The sequence below is a fragment of the Balaenoptera physalus genome (genome assembly GCF_965194825.1).
Source record: "Balaenoptera physalus genome assembly, chromosome: 14".
Classification (NCBI taxonomy): Eukaryota; Metazoa; Chordata; class Mammalia; order Artiodactyla; family Balaenopteridae; genus Balaenoptera; species Balaenoptera physalus.
The window spans coordinates 56,913,919-56,929,750 of NC_138893.1; the positions used below are offsets into that span (position 1 = coordinate 56,913,919).

General features: G+C 36.1%; 1 protein-coding gene across 8 annotated transcripts in view; it reads right to left on the minus strand.

Moving 5' to 3' along the window:
• EXOC6 (exocyst complex component 6) overlaps positions 1-15,832 on the minus strand; it is a 219,496-nt gene that overhangs the window by 48,509 nt on the left and 155,155 nt on the right. For 5 of the 8 annotated variants that reach the window (XM_082423664.1, XM_082423666.1, XM_082423667.1 and 2 more), the window contains exons 19-20: positions 15,724-15,753; positions 3,157-3,298 (exon numbers count right to left, since the gene is read on the minus strand). In XM_082423664.1, the coding sequence (XP_082279790.1) occupies positions 3,157-3,298; positions 15,724-15,753 (172 nt within the window). The remainder of the gene's footprint in view (positions 1-3,156; positions 3,299-15,723; positions 15,754-15,832) is intronic. The other 3 variants (XM_082423669.1, XM_082423670.1, XM_082423668.1) reach the window with 1 other exon arrangement.

A 15,832-nucleotide genomic window follows, 5' to 3' on the forward strand; every position in this document is an offset into this window, starting at 1 on the left:
ATACTGAAAATAAACCTTGTATTTTAAAAAATTGCTTTCTTCCAGATTAAAAAACAAACAAAACCACTATTTAAAATAGGGATGAAGGGAATTCCCTGGAGGTCCAGAGGTTAGGACTCCATGCTTCCTTTACAGGGGGCACAGGTTCGATCCCTGGTCAGGGAACTAAGACCCTGCAAGCTGCGTGGAGCGGCCAAAAAAAAAAGGGGATGAAAACTAAAATTCTCTGAACATATTATTAGAGAAAGCTAAGTTTCTTTTTATTTATTTATTTATTTGTTTGTTTATTTATTTATTTATGGCTGTGTTGGGTCTTCGTATTTGTGCGAGGGCTTTCTCTAGTTGTGGCGAGCGGGGGGCCACTCTTCATCACAGTGCGCGGGCCTCTCACTGTCGCGGCCTCTCTCGTTGCGGAGCACAGGCTCCAGACGCGCAGGCTCAGTAGTTGTGGCTCACGGGCCTAGTTGCTCTGCGGCATGTGGGATCTTCCCAGACCAGGGCTCGAACCCGTGTCCCCTGCATTGGCAGGCAGATTCTCAACCACTGCGCCACCAGGGAAGCCCCTAAGTTTCATTTTTAAGTGATTTATGTATCAATCACTAAAAGTCATGAGTTGGGGAGTAGACAATTCTTCTGCACCAGAAAGAGAGTGGAATAAACATGAAAAATGTAATGTCAGGGAATTCCCTGGTGGTCCAGTGGTTCGGACTCTGAGCTTCCAATGCCGGGGGCCCGGGTTTGATCCTTGGTTGGGGAACTGAGATCCCACAACCCTCATGGTGTGGCCAATGGGGGAAAAAAAAATGTAATGTCAATTTTTATTTGTTCAGTGAGTACTGAATGCGTGATACTGTATAAAGTAATGATTAAGTAATATTTGATAAAAATTAAGGAGCAGAGCCAACCACAGCCATAATCTTATAGGAAGCCGAGTTATTTTTTGTGGTTTGTCTTTGAGTCCTGGTTTCTCCCTTTCCATATCTATAGTACCAGAACCTTGGCCCCCATCAGGCTAGGGTTTATTCCTCTTGCACTTGACCCCAGACATCTTTAACTGAGTTATACATTGTACTTAGGTATAATCTCTTCCAAGAGATTAGTCTTTTAAGAAAACATCAACATTTTAAAAGGAGCCTTCAGTAACTCCACCCAAATAAGTAACTAAAGGGAGAAACTGTCCTATGATGTAACAGAGAGGCAAAGTTTTGTGTTTTATGTGCCTTTCTCTAAGTATAGTTAGGCTTACTCTTCATGGAGAGGTAAGAGGACAGAGAAAAGCTCTAGGTACCTGAAGCTGCCTAACCAAACAGTAATTTCCATTTTTTAACAAAAATATCTAATTGAGAAGACACAACCAAATGCCAATAAAGGGCTCAACCACCCTCAAGCAATATTTATGTAAAATGTTTACATAAACATTATCATACTGAAATTATCTCATAAGACAACTTTTTTTTTCCTTTTGGCATGTGGCACAGCTTGTGGGATCTTAGGTCCCTACCAGGGATCGAACCCAGGCCCTTGTAATGAAATTGCGGAATCCTAACCACTGGACTGCCAGGGAATTCCCTCGTAACATAGCTTTTAAAGAACTTTAAGAAATCAGTTTCAAATTATTCGTAGAATGAATTAACAATTACTTTGAGTTAGAAACATTTTAAAAAGTGCTTTTTGGTAAATATTTTTGTAAATACAAGATAAATATCATTTTGTAAATGACAGTTTTATTTTGAGAAGGAAATATATAAAGGTTTTCTAATTAGATAAAATTAGAAATGCTTTCTAGGAAAAGAAAATGAATCCTTCTCTTCCCTAGGGAAAAACTATCTTTCTTTTGCTTTGTAGATCAGTATTTCTCTTTTTTTGAAGTAAATAGGTGGGTTTTTTAAAACTTTGCATTTCTTTTTTTGTGTAATAAACAATTGATCTTGATCAAAGAGCCTATATGATTATTCTTTTTAATATTAATATGTTTTTCCTAGCAGAATGCCTTACATACAGAAGCAGACAAATATTTTTTACTTGTTGAAAAAAAAAATCTGTCACTCTTGCTTCAGGTGCAAGCCACCAACATTTAATTTTTTAACGTCTTTCACAGAGAATATATTATTGTAAAATCTGCCCAAATAAATATTTTATAATCCTTCTTGTGCCCCACTGATTTTCAATTTATCAACAGCGGTGCCTGACTAAACTGTCAACCAGGGATTTTCATCATTTAATCAGTGTACCAGTCATTTGAAAGTAATGCAAAAAATTGTTCCATAAACTCATGTTCTGTATAAGGGTAACCTACATCTAGAAGTATATATAACAAGGGGAATAACTAAATAGCACATTCAATTTTGAAGGTGACTGGCTAATGTCAACATTAGATTATGGAATCTGCTAACTTGTCACCTAAAGAAAATAAAGTGAAAAACAATGGTAAAGGTAAAGACTTGAGAAATTCTTTGGGAAAGAGAATCAAAATTTCAGAATATAAAAGAAGCTTCACTTGGAATGCAGGGTCCTAAGATTATTCTTTAGCAGGTATCTGAAAAGTTATTTAAGGGAAAGTAAGAATGACAAACTTGGAATAATTTCATTCACTGACTACAAACCTCAGGAGAGTCCTGGCAAGAAGACAAGAATGACCAAAAGAAGGGATAAAGGAAAAAAAATGAATCATAAATGAATCACCTTTTTAATTATCCAGTCTGGATTGTCACTTCAGTGCCTCTCTAGAGCAGAGGTCCCCAACCTTCTTGGCACCAGGGACCGGTTTCGTGGAAGACAACCTTAACATGGGCAGGGGGGTGGGGGGTGAGGGGGGGTGGATGGCTCAGGCGGTAATGGGAGCGATGGGGAGCGGCAGATGAAGCTTCGCTCGCTCGCCTGCCGCTCACCTCCTGCTGTGCGGCCCGGTTCTGAACAGGCCGTGGACCAGTAGCGGTCCGCGGCCCAGGGGTTGGGGACCCCCGCTCTAGAGGCCCTAAATGTGAAACTGAGATATTTTTCTCTTGTTGGAAAGAAGTTGCTTCTAAGGCTGCTGAAAGTTTAACTGAATCAGGCCTCTTCCCTCCTTTATGAACTATCCTACTGTATACCATTTTTTCATATAATTTAAATATAGATTCTTAGAAATGCATCAGATTTAACCAATAAGGTACTTACATTCACACTGTATGACATCTAAGTTAAATTGCTGAACGGCTCCCATGCTTATCTGTTTTAACTCACTGTCCAGGAGCATCTGCATTAATGATGTTGACAGATGCTGGCAGGCTGACATGCAAGCAGTCTGGGCAACCTTCCCCTGTTATACAAATATCCAAACCAAAAAATAAACAAACAAACATATAAATATATCATCGTGTATCACAAAATTTATATACATGGCATTTTTTTGTTGTTGTTTTTTGGTAGAATAGTAATTATTGGCCTTTCTCTTTCTGTATTCTGAGTGGCTGTCTTTTAGCACAGGAATTGAAAGTAATATTCTGTTGACTTGTCCTTCTCAGGATATAAATATCATTAAAGCTCTAACTGCATGCAGAAAAATTAAAGTACAAGTTTAAAACCCATTATTTATTATTTCAGATCTCTTGAAATGTCTCAAGTATTTTTAAAAATGCACATTAAAATATGACATTTGTGACATAAAGTAACTGTCACGTTGACAGAACATTTTATTCATATAATGCTCTTTAAGCTTTCCTTTACAGAATTAACCAAGCCAAGAATTAAAGAAGTTAATAGTGTAATTTATTAGAATTGAAACTATACCTATTATGCTTTATAATATATACTTTGATATGTATGTAATATATAAAATATACTTTATAAAATATATTTTGAGTCATTAAGTCCTTACTTCTAATAGGAACATTAGTTTGTAGCACAGCTTCAATTAGGAGGGAAAAAAAGAAGCTTGCATACCAATATGATTTCACAGTCATCTACAGATCTTCATTTAGTTTTAGAAATTAAGTTTTAAAATCATCTGATAATTTAGAAATATGTAGTTAAGTGAGTTATAAATACTTGTGGTTGTCTTTTAGTATATATATCATTATATTTTCTACTATAATAAGCTCCTAAAACTCTACATGAATTTTGACTGACAGCCTTGATTCAAGCTATATCTTCTTTAAAATGATAAAAAATAATTTTAAATGTTTAGCCTCTAGATTACAGGGATCACAATATAATATTGCCTTTAGTATAAACTGTTCTTCTAAGCAGGCTTTTTATTTCAACTAAAAGTTTAAAAGAAAATATTACAAAAACTATTTTAGGTAAAGTTTTCCAGTGTAATGCTGCTCCTAGTATGGCTATCTCCAAACCACAAGTATGTGATTTGGTGATGGATTGACTCCCATGATAGGATTCAAAGATCTAGGAACAGGGTTAGAAATAATGACATTTGGAAGATGTGCTGTGTTTTGCCTCATTCTCATTAACAAATATTTACCCAGTGATATTTGATAATTATATATTTTTTCCTACTTATCACAAAGGCCAATAAAGCTACAAAATCATGAAAATCTTCCAAACATAAATGCTATAATAGATGCAAAAATGTTTACATAGGGTTGATCTGTTAGAAAAGTAAGAACAAACATAAATATATTTTCAAGTTTACTAGAACAGCTGTCCATTAAATTACACATTTAAAGTCAGACTAGAAACAAGCAACTTTTATGAATCTTTTATGAGCCTTCAGCATTTAGACACTATGCGCAGTGGAAAAACTGTGCATCTGAAATGGAATGCCAATATCTAAATCAAAAACTTTAGAGATAAAAGCTGATGCAAACAATATATTTGACAGATACTGATGAACTGCCAAAAAGGAATGTAACGAACAATGCAAAACCCAGCATGCTTCAAGACCCCCCAAACCCAAGAGGAATTAGTCTAGGAGACATGCAGCTCCATTCCCCAAGCAGAATAATATCAATATGAATGAGGGGCAGGAGGGAGACAGAAAAAGAAGAAATCAATGGCATGTAATTTAATTACATTGTAATAGGCTTGAGAATAGTTAATGGAAATGTCATTTTGACCAAATGGAACAACTAGTGCATTTTAGTTTAATGTACTTCTCCATCAAATCAGCTCCATGTCCTACTTATGTTGCCACTATAATGTACTAACTGCACAAGCAGATTAATAAATTGCCAAAACAATTATTATTACATTCATTTCATAAACAAACACATTACATAATGTTAGTGGTATTATTTTAAGGTGATCTTTAAATTTTAACACAGGTTCAGATGCTACAAATGACCATGTAGCAATAGCACTGGAGCCAAAATGATGGTACTAGTACAAAAATTCAGGCTATTCCATAAATTTGGAGGATATAGGTAATGAAAACATATGTGTGTGTGCATGCACACACGCACACACACACACACACGCGTTTAGCTTTTTGTTTAAATAACATATGTAATAATAAAATCTTAATGTAAAATTTCCTTTGATTATGCATATTAAATACAGGCTTATTGTTCTCAAAGATAGAAGTTTAAAATATTTGTAAAATATTCAAATGAAAAATTCTTCCTTTTTTATAGCTCAAAATTAATATCAAAGGTTCAAATCCTTTAAATATTTAAAGTTATATTGTATAAGATTATACTTTTTTAAATGTCTACTTCCTGACTATAAAATGTGAACAAATATTCTTAAATTTTATCTATTACTTATTTTGAGACAGAAAATTTTAATGTTCCAGAAACTTGCACATCCCAAAAACATCTCTGGCAATTCATTTTTGATGCCTGTAGCCCTTGGTACACTTTTGTATAACCAAAACACCCCTTTCTGAACACTATTTTGCTATTATTGTTGATCCTTTTAATACTGTATCACTTTCTAGAACAAAAATAATCTAAGTACTTTTACAACTATCTTTAAAAACTAGCCTTTTTCATTAGCGATGCTCTGGTTTTTAACATTACAACAAACAAAGCCAAAATAATTAAGTGAAGTGACTGAGAAAACACAGCGCATTTAATATCAAGCACCTAGAAATTTCTGCTGTTCTCATCTGAAAAATTAATTGCAACTATTATTCACATTCTCCTCTTTTAACAACATAAATTTCAGTAAATAAGTAAAAACACCTGCCAAACTTTTAAACGTAACTACTTTTTTACCCTGATCTAACATTTTGCTGAAAAACAACTTGTAAAGAGAGAAAACCCTTGGACAAACTTCTTATATTTCAAAGGAACTTGTAAAAGAGAATCTGCTGACATATTAGATCCTTTTTGCATTACTCAAAAGCTTTTCTTCTAAGAACAATTGTGGTAAAGAGACATTTGGCTCCTAGGAAATTCCCAAAGGGTCAACCATATGCATCCTTCCATGGCACCTTCACAGTGCTGCTTTCTAGATCCATGTCTCAAAAGCAGCTTTCATCATTTACTTGTGTGTCAGTCAATATGATTTATGGACTGCATTCAACAAAGTCAAAGCATATAGAATGAGAAATATGACTACAATCTGCTAATTTGTTTTGTATTGAGCCACTTAAGAGTCAAAGACCTAATGTCAGACTGAGACCAGCAACACAATTAACCGGTCGGTGACAGATTCATCCATCCTCCCTGCCAGGCTGTGCCAATCAAAGACAGCATGAGGTGACATTTGGTGAAATCAGTAAGAAAACTCATTCTCTAAGTAACCTATGTGAGACCTTGATTGACACTTTTTGAATTTAGTTTGTGGAACACAGACACTCTTTACCCAATAGTCCCTCACTGCAAGCTGTGAAATAAGGCTTTTAATGCCAATCACAGGAACAATAAACCACAAACCACCAATCCTCAGTTTAAAAGGAATCAAGAAAACACATCTGTTTGTATGTCAAGCCAAATTTTCAAAATAATTTACTATTATAGATTAGGCTAAAGATACTCTGCTTCCTTTGAAACGTCGTAAAATGACATGGTAACAAAAATACAACACATTTTATTAGATTATAGCTCAAAACTGTTTTGGTTTCAAAGTAATGTTTTGATAGATCTACTCTCATACAATAGTAGGAGAAATGTAGAATACTTAAAAACTAATTTGACACATTTAAATTTTCATTTGAAGTTTTCATTTGTCTCACCATTCTCTTATTTCAAAGGCCTAATAAAGAAGGAAGGTTTTATTTCAATAGTACTTATTTGAAAGCATTTTTCAATGCTGCTTTCATTCTCTCAAATACATTTAACATAAAAATGTACTCTTGAAATCACAACCATTCTTTCTGGGTTGGTCTACTTTCCTTAATGATCCCCGGAGAATCCACTTTCCTTTATTTATACCCCCACAAAAGATCAACTTGGCACAAAAAGCTACTTTTTATTTAAGTTAAAAAAATATAGACTCAGAAATGTTATGTGCTATATTTATTAATCTTTAAATTGATAACAGGTTTTGTTTTAAAAGGTTATGTAACTCTTGTCAGGAAAAACTGGAAAACAAATAAAATCATGGTCAATTTGAATATTAAATCTAACATTGATAAGCAAATTTATTAATTCTGATTCTATGTGGCAACTTTTTAAAGTTGTTATTAATTTTTAAAGTTAGTTAAATAAAAATAGTAAAATACTGCTATATTATTCAAACTTACTGCCTCTCAGTTTGCTTCATGAATTTCAGTTATGAGACTATGAAATAGCCTTTTCGGAGGGAAGACAAAAGACGAAAAGAAGTATTTTGATGAATTGGTCAGCCTCCTAAAGAGCTACAATTTTTAGCCTTTTAAAACACGTAGTCCAAAAGAGTGAAGTCTTTCATCAAATATGGAGTAAACAATAAAATTAGAAATAAATTCTTAATTGAAAAATGATGCCTAGTTGAAACGTAGACATTTTAATTTAAGAAATCTATTCTTCTTTCTCTTTTACATAAGAATCACTAATTTAAATTTTACTATATGAAACTACATTTACTCAAATGTAAAGAATGTTATTAAATCAGGAAAAAAATACCTAAAACATGACAATATCTCCAAGGTGATTTCACAAATGCACAAAGATTCCTTTACCTAGTAAGTTATGTTTTAATCTATTTTCTGGCTGAACACTCTATATAAAACTGAAATGTCTCCGATTCCCAATACTACAGAACAGATGAGTTATAAAGGTTTAAATATCAAGATGAATTCCTTTAGTGAGTTTTAATAATAACTTTAACACTATCTTGAAGACACAGTTTTGAGATTATGCCCCCAAAATTCATAGGTCTATCAAAATATACTTATTCTAACACCCCTAACGTTCTCTAAAATACCTCCTTTACACCTCTCTATTCCTCTCATACTCTCTCTGTCCTCATCTAAGTAGCTCTAGACCCCACAGAATTGGTTATCACATCAGTTAACCACAATTCCCAAAGTCAATTATGAATTCCCTTTTTCCCCTTTTAGGCTTTTCTCCTCTAAACAATTCTCAATCATAAGGATACAACACATAACATAAAGGCTTGCTCTCGGGACACACATACACACACACACACACACACACGGATTAAATAAAATAGAAGTATCGCAAGGTTGGAAAAAAAATTCCCCAAACTTGGAAAACTTCAGGACGCTTGTAATATATGGCACATTTCTATTTCATGCCTCATCTCAGCTTCCTTATCCCAACCATAGGTCTCATCAAACTTTGGTGGCCTTTTTCTTTTTTTTAAACAATCTTTTGAATGTGGCCTTTGATGACATGTAACACCCAGATTTTTAGCTTTCTGGAAGTATCATTGTTGCTGTCATGGCAGTCCCATGACATCTTCAAACTCCTCCTAACTTTAATAGGCAGAAAGAGAATGCAAGGACAAGTAGAGCAGTGAAAGTCTAGAAGAGGTCAAGGCTTTGAAGCTACTGATTATACCAGAAATCTGGATAAAATGGTAAAAGCTGCATGCAATCTTGTCCTAAATAGCACAAAGAGGGAGCTAGTTTGTACTATGTAGGAACTGAAAGATTTTTCCTACCTCTTAAATCTACTTGATAACAGCAAGTTGGGCAGTTAGGTACATGTTTAAGTAGGGAAGCAATAAAATATCAAGACCCTATAACTTTCTCACTTGGCAAATGTAAGAAATGCAAGAGAAGTTTCCACATGGTGACTGAATACTACGGTCAAGCCACAAGAATTAAGACTGAAAAACCGAAGTATCCCAGGAACTGTTATCAAAGCAACAGCTCTGTGATAGCAGAGTCATAGCCTCACTTTTTTACATAAGCATCCAGCTCAGAGTATTAGGGCTAATATAATCATTAAAATGTACTATTTCACAACCTTAGTATGACTTAAAATTTACAAAGAAGTTGTCAGAATCACTAACAGGTTAGACAACATAGATTATTTCTGAAACAGGAGGGAAGGGGGCAGGGCACAACCTTTAAAAGAATGACAGAGCCCAAGGACATGACATAAACTGATTAGAACCAACTAGGTCCAAGATGGTGGACCAGTCGACTTCTACTAGACCTTGAGCCTCAGTATACGCTCACTATAACACATGAGCAAGCTAAATGACACACCCACAGGCGCCATGACAGTTCCAAGGCCTACCATAAGGGTCAAAAAGTGGGTGGTAGCCCAATTCCTGGAAATCCCCACCCCTTCCCCAAAATAGCTATAATACTCTTCCCACTCATTAGCCTATGAAATTACCCACCCCTATAAGAACTGACAACCCCATACCCTGGTACCTTTCTTACCTTCTGAGATGGCCCACACTCTGTCTGTGGAGCGTGTTTCTCTCTAATAAATCACTTCTTACCTATCACTTTGTCTCTCACTGAACTCTTTCTGCGATGAGACATCAAGAACCTGAGCTTCATTAAGTCCTGAGATCAGGCATGTGATCTCAGTTAAAAGACCGTGGGTTCAAGTCCCAATCTGGGTTTTGGCCAGGTTCAAGTCCTGGCCCATGGGTTCAAGTCCCAACCTGAGTTACACAGTTTCATTTCCACATGATCATTAGTAAAACGGACAAATGTCACCTAAGCCAAGAGGTGGCTGATATATTATAAACATAGCCATGTATATATAAACAGCACAGAGCAGGCCTTTGTCATTCAAGGACTTATGTTTAGGTTTCAATCTTCTAAGAATGACTCTGAGAATCCAGTACAAGTAGGGCTTCAGTTGCTGAGGCACACATTTGAATTACTTGCTCTGTGAAACGGGTATTGGGCAGGGAGGAACCCCTCAGACTGAATGTAGTCAAAGTCCCAACCTCCCCAAGTCAATGTGGCTTTGCTGTCTTCTGTTAGCTGACATGGATAAAGTAACTCTCGCTAAGGTCTACAGTTTTCAATTATATTTTATACCATTTCTGAAAGAAATTACATGGCACAGCAGTATTCTCATAGTTGGGAATTTTCAAAGGTTTTGGGTATACTCATCCAGAATGTTAAGGGCTTTTTGAACAAGTAACTTCACTGGGCTAAATCCTAGATTGTGGGAATGTGGCTGGGGTAAATACTGTTAGAGTCACTTCCAGTTGAGGGGGTACCTGGGATAGGAGTTTAAAAGAGTCAGGGAAATGTATCATGTGAGGGGAGGATACATATTAAAACAAAACAAAACTCATACAAACGAGTGATGCCGAAAGCTCAGCTTCTCTGTACACCAGTGCTGAACCAAATCTCGGGGACAGAGTTTTGGGTGAAGGAGAAAAGGATAGCTTTATTATCAATACTTTGCCAGCCAAAGGGGGACACAGCAGTCTCCTGCCTTGAAAAACTATGTGTCCCAACCCAGGAGGATTTGATAAGGAGTTTTATAACAATGCTTCCAAAGGGTGGGGCTGCTGACAAGACTAGGGTGTGTGCAGGGTCTCAGGTGGTCTCCTAATCTTGATGAGCTCTCTGGTCCCTAAAATCTGGCCTCAGGTGGTTTCTTGGCTGCTCCTTCCTTGATTAGCAACTGTTCAAAATCTGCCCTTTGGAACTCAGGCAAGGTCATGGAGGCTGGAGTCTTGCCTACAAGAAATGGGGGACAAAAAAAAGAGGCCTCCATGACCGGGAGCCTCACAGGGCCCCGCTCAGTTTCAGGAGGAGGGAGCAAACAAGGTAAGTTATCTACTTACCTTTTTTTTCTAAAGACAATCTTGCAAATGACATTCAACAATACCCTGAGAGTGAAAAATAAGTAGGTCAACTGGCCCCCTCTTGTTTCCAAACAGACAAAGGCTTTAAATCTCAATGCTACCATCTACCACACCAATTTCCATAAGAGGTAGAAAGATTTAAAACATGACAGCTTCCCTACCAGGCTTAAAGTCTCCTGAATGAAAGAAAATGAAGTGATTAAAATGTTGTTGCTTATCTTCTGAATTCCTCCCCTATGTGCAATATTCATCTAAACATGCACCTCTGTTGGGACTTCACTCTGCAAAGTCTAATCTCTTTACTTTTTGTATTACAGTATCTTGCACAAGCTTTTTATGAGTATGTATCAGCATCTTGGCCTGTTGCATTTTGTCTTCTCTACCTGACCTGCAAACATTCTGTAAATATGAATTCACCAAAGCAGTTCTACCTCTCCCATCAGCTCTATCCTCACCCTTATCCATTCCTGTCTGTTCCGTACAGGGAAGAAAAAAAAAAGTAGGGGCTCCTTAGCCTCACCAGACCCTGGCTTGCACAGGAAACTTCTGACTCCAACATCTTTCCCTACCATCTCCTTTCTTTCTCTCCAGGGGATCTGACCTCCTTTTCGCTATCTTCATCTGCTCACAATAAAACGTAAATTCCAACTCAAACAATCTCTTATCCACATATTTTAGTCTCCTTTCCTCCCCCATCTCAACTTTTGCCTATTTAACTCAGGGGTGGGGGTTGGGGGGTGAGGGGAGAGAACTATCTTCTATTTTTTTCTTTCTATTGTGTAATACAGGTTAAAGGGAAAGATAACATTTGCATTCCTAGAACTTATTCCTATCTGCAAAAATTCAAGTAACTTTCTAAACATGAATTCTCTGCTGCCATCTGGTAGTGAAACTGCTAGATGGTACATTTTCATTTGTTTTTAATACTGAATCTTCCTGTTCAAAGTGATCCTTTGCTCATAAAGCCTGCATCAGTGGTGTAGTTTATTTCATCTACAGCCGTTAAAGAGTAAAGTTATAGGATATTTTTAAGTGTGCACACGCATGTATGTACTAATACTGTGTGTATTTGTATAGGCTGGGAAGAGTCCACTTTATTTTTTATTATTATTATTTTAAAATATTTATTTATTTATTTATTTTGGCCGCACAGGGTCTTAGTTGCTGCATGCGCACTCTTAGTTGCAGCATGTGGACTCTTTGTTGCGGCATGCGAGCTCTTAGTTGCGGCATGCAGAATCTAGTTCCCTGACCAGGAATCAAACCCAGGCCCCCTGAACTGGAAGTGCAGAGTCTTACCCACTGGACCACCAGGGAAGTCCCAGAATCCACTTTACTTATTTCCGTTTATATCTCCCTGATCTGTTACAGGTCGTTCTTGTAGTTCTCTCCTAGCCCACTGGCTTCCTACTAAAACTCCCATTGCTGTTTCCTTCTAAAAGCCTTCTATTACTACTTCTTCCAATATACCCTGATTAAGAGCAATTCAAAATACCGTTTTCTACGACCTTTGACAGCAGGGAAATATTTAAGTATGCTATGCTACATACACACATAAGACTTACAAACTCATGAAATTAAATTTCTCACCAAGATTAGTCAGCATTTAGCTAATAGAGACAGCAACTTAATACCTAAAAGGATTAAAGTTATAAGATTCAAGTATGTTCATTTTCAACTAAAAAGCAAGCTTCTTTTTTTTTTGCAATTAACTTCCAGCAGTGAAAACAACTTAACTGTTTTATTACACTATGAAAAAGCTTAAGAAAAAATATAAATTCTATTTCTAATAGTGGGCTTTGACTGTTTTCAACTTTTTCATTTACATTTTCTCTCAAAGTTATCTCTCTCCAATGCACTGATATACCGTCAATGGTTTGCTCTTGTTGATTTCTGTGTACTTGGAAGTAACTTATTATACATGTATGGAAATGAATATCAAAATGTGTCATAGAAATACCTCATTTATCACCACAGAAAGAATTATCTCATATAAGTAACTTTTTCAAAACACTGGACATTCAAGTGCCAAATCTTTCTAAATTTCTCATGAATGTTTATCTAAAACTGATCCCAGAATCTATCCCTCCTTCTTAAATACAGGACAAGAAACAATTTTAGGTTTTTTTTTGGATGGCAGGGTTAGTATCACTTCTGTGTTTTGAATATGCATATGGTCTATCTGCAGGAAACCTGTTAGCATGCTTAATAAGTACTTAACAACTACTACATTCATTTAATGAGCAAAAAGGTCAAGTGAAAGCATGAGGGTCTGTCTCTTCCATGAGTCAAAGTGTTTGTCCTTAGTGTTGGCAACTTGCAACAGTTATTTTGGTGCTGTAGGTTCTTTTATTTTATTTTAATCACTCTTCAAAATTTATAGTTGTATCTACAGAGTTGTGATCTGAATTATTATATTATTCTTTCAAATATTTCTAATCAGTACTGATAACATCTTTACTAAATCACACTCATATAGACATTTTCTAAATTACTGTCTGTAAATAAAAGTCTGTAAACTTTCTCTTCAAAACTAGAAAGTATTCTACATTTGACAAATAAATTTCTTGATTCAAAAATTCTGATTTTTGCAGTGTACTTTTTTTTTTCTTGGCTGTGCCACACAGCTTGCAGGATCTCAGTTCCCCGACCAGGGACTGAACCCGGGCCCTGGCAGTGAAAGCCCGGAATCCTAACCACTAGGCCACCAGGGAACTCCCTGCAGTATACTTTTCACACTTTTTAAACATATAAGAAAATGACTTTTGGGCTTCCCTGGTAGCGCAGTGGCTAAGAATCCGCCTGCCAATGCAGGGGACACGGGTTTGAGCCCTAGTCCGGGAAGATCCCACATGCCACGAAGCAACTAAGCCCGTGCACCACAACTACTGAGCCTACACTCTAGAGCCCAAGAGCCACAACTACTGAAGCCCATGTGCCACAACTACTGAAGCCCACGCACCTAGAGCCCGTGCTTCACAACAAGAGAAGCCACCATAATGAGAAGCCCACGCACCACAATGAAGAGTAGCCCCCGCTCACCACAACTAGAGAAAAGCCTGCACACAGCAACGAAGACCCAACACAGTCAAAAATAAATAAATAAAATTAATAAATTAAAAAAAAAAAAGAAAATGACTTTTATAGTAGTCCATTTCTTCACTATTTCTCTCATATTAACTTTAAAAAATACTTATCAAGCACTTACTCTATGTAAGACACTGCTTAGGTGCTATAGAAGATACAATGATGAGTAGATATAGTTCCTAACATAAACAGATTAAATTCCAATAGCAGAAAGAAGGCAAGTCTACAACCACAGTACAAGACAAAATATAAATAGTACCATGAAAGTGGCACAAAGTATCAACATATGGTTAAACAGAATTAGCAAAAGCTTCATGAAAGAGGTAACATTAAAGATGTCTTTTGGAAGAGATCCAAGATTTTTACAGTTATAAATGAAGACAAGGTAGAAAATTGAAGCTAGATCCAGGACACAGTGAATTTTCCACTTTAAATGCCCTTGTTGAATCATGGACAGAAATGCATCAGAAAGAGGCTGAGATCATTTATTTGTTAGCCTGTGGAATTTTTACTTAATTCAGTAGATAAGTGAGAGACCCTGAAGTTTTTGAATACAGAAAATAAGATTAAACTGTGCTTTGGAAAGGATTATCTGGTTTTGATATGTAGGATGAACTGCAATAAAGAGAGACTATTGGCAGAGACTAATTAGAAGATAATTACAATAATCAAAATTTGAACTTTGATAATATAAATAAGAACAGAACAGACAAAATATAGGTTAGGAACATTTAAATTTCAAATGCTAGATTAGATTTTTTTAAAAATAAGAATAATTTTCGATATCTATACTCAAACAACATTTGAGTTCTTATTTTGGCCGTCAAGAGCTTATAATTGGAGGTGGAAAGGATGAACAAATACAATAAAAAGCAAAATGTGATGAAGCCATTAAAACAGGGTAGAAGCTAAGGCAATTCAGGAGAACAATACTAGGCTCAGAGTGAAAAAGAAACATTTGCATTGGGTCATGAACCACACTGTGTTATGCACTGAGTGGGATTTCTACCAGCAGAGTTTGGGTAAGTGTTGTAGAGAAAAAGCATTCAGGAAAAGCATAGTCTTACAAACAAGTAATAATAACAACTAATATTTTTTGAGTGTTTATTTTATGCCAGGCACTTTTCTAAACATTTCACGTTATACTACCTCATTTAACCCTCACAAAAATCTATAGGCTATACACTCTTATTGAACTCATTTGCAGATAAGGAAAATATCTCCAAAGTGTGGCCTGTCATGCATGAGGTTACCACAGAGAGCTTTCCCAAAGCACTGCCCTCACCACAGACACATCATGATATTAACGTTCACAATCAAGTCCCAGAGAATCTTGACTGCTTCACCAAAACTACTAGTATTATCTTAAAACTTTGGTTTCCATAAAACTACAAATATAACAAGAACACTGCCAAAACAATTAGAATTTACCATAAACACCTATGCAGAGAAAAATAAGCCTGCAGAAAATTCATTATTTTCTAATTCGCATGCTAGCTTTAGCTTGTATCTACTTACCGACATGGCTGCGTGATCATTGCTGTTAGTCTGAGAAGGAAGCCAGACAGGCAATCAAATAAAAACGAAAATGTATTCCAATAACAACAGAAGCGGTGTTTAAAGTAGC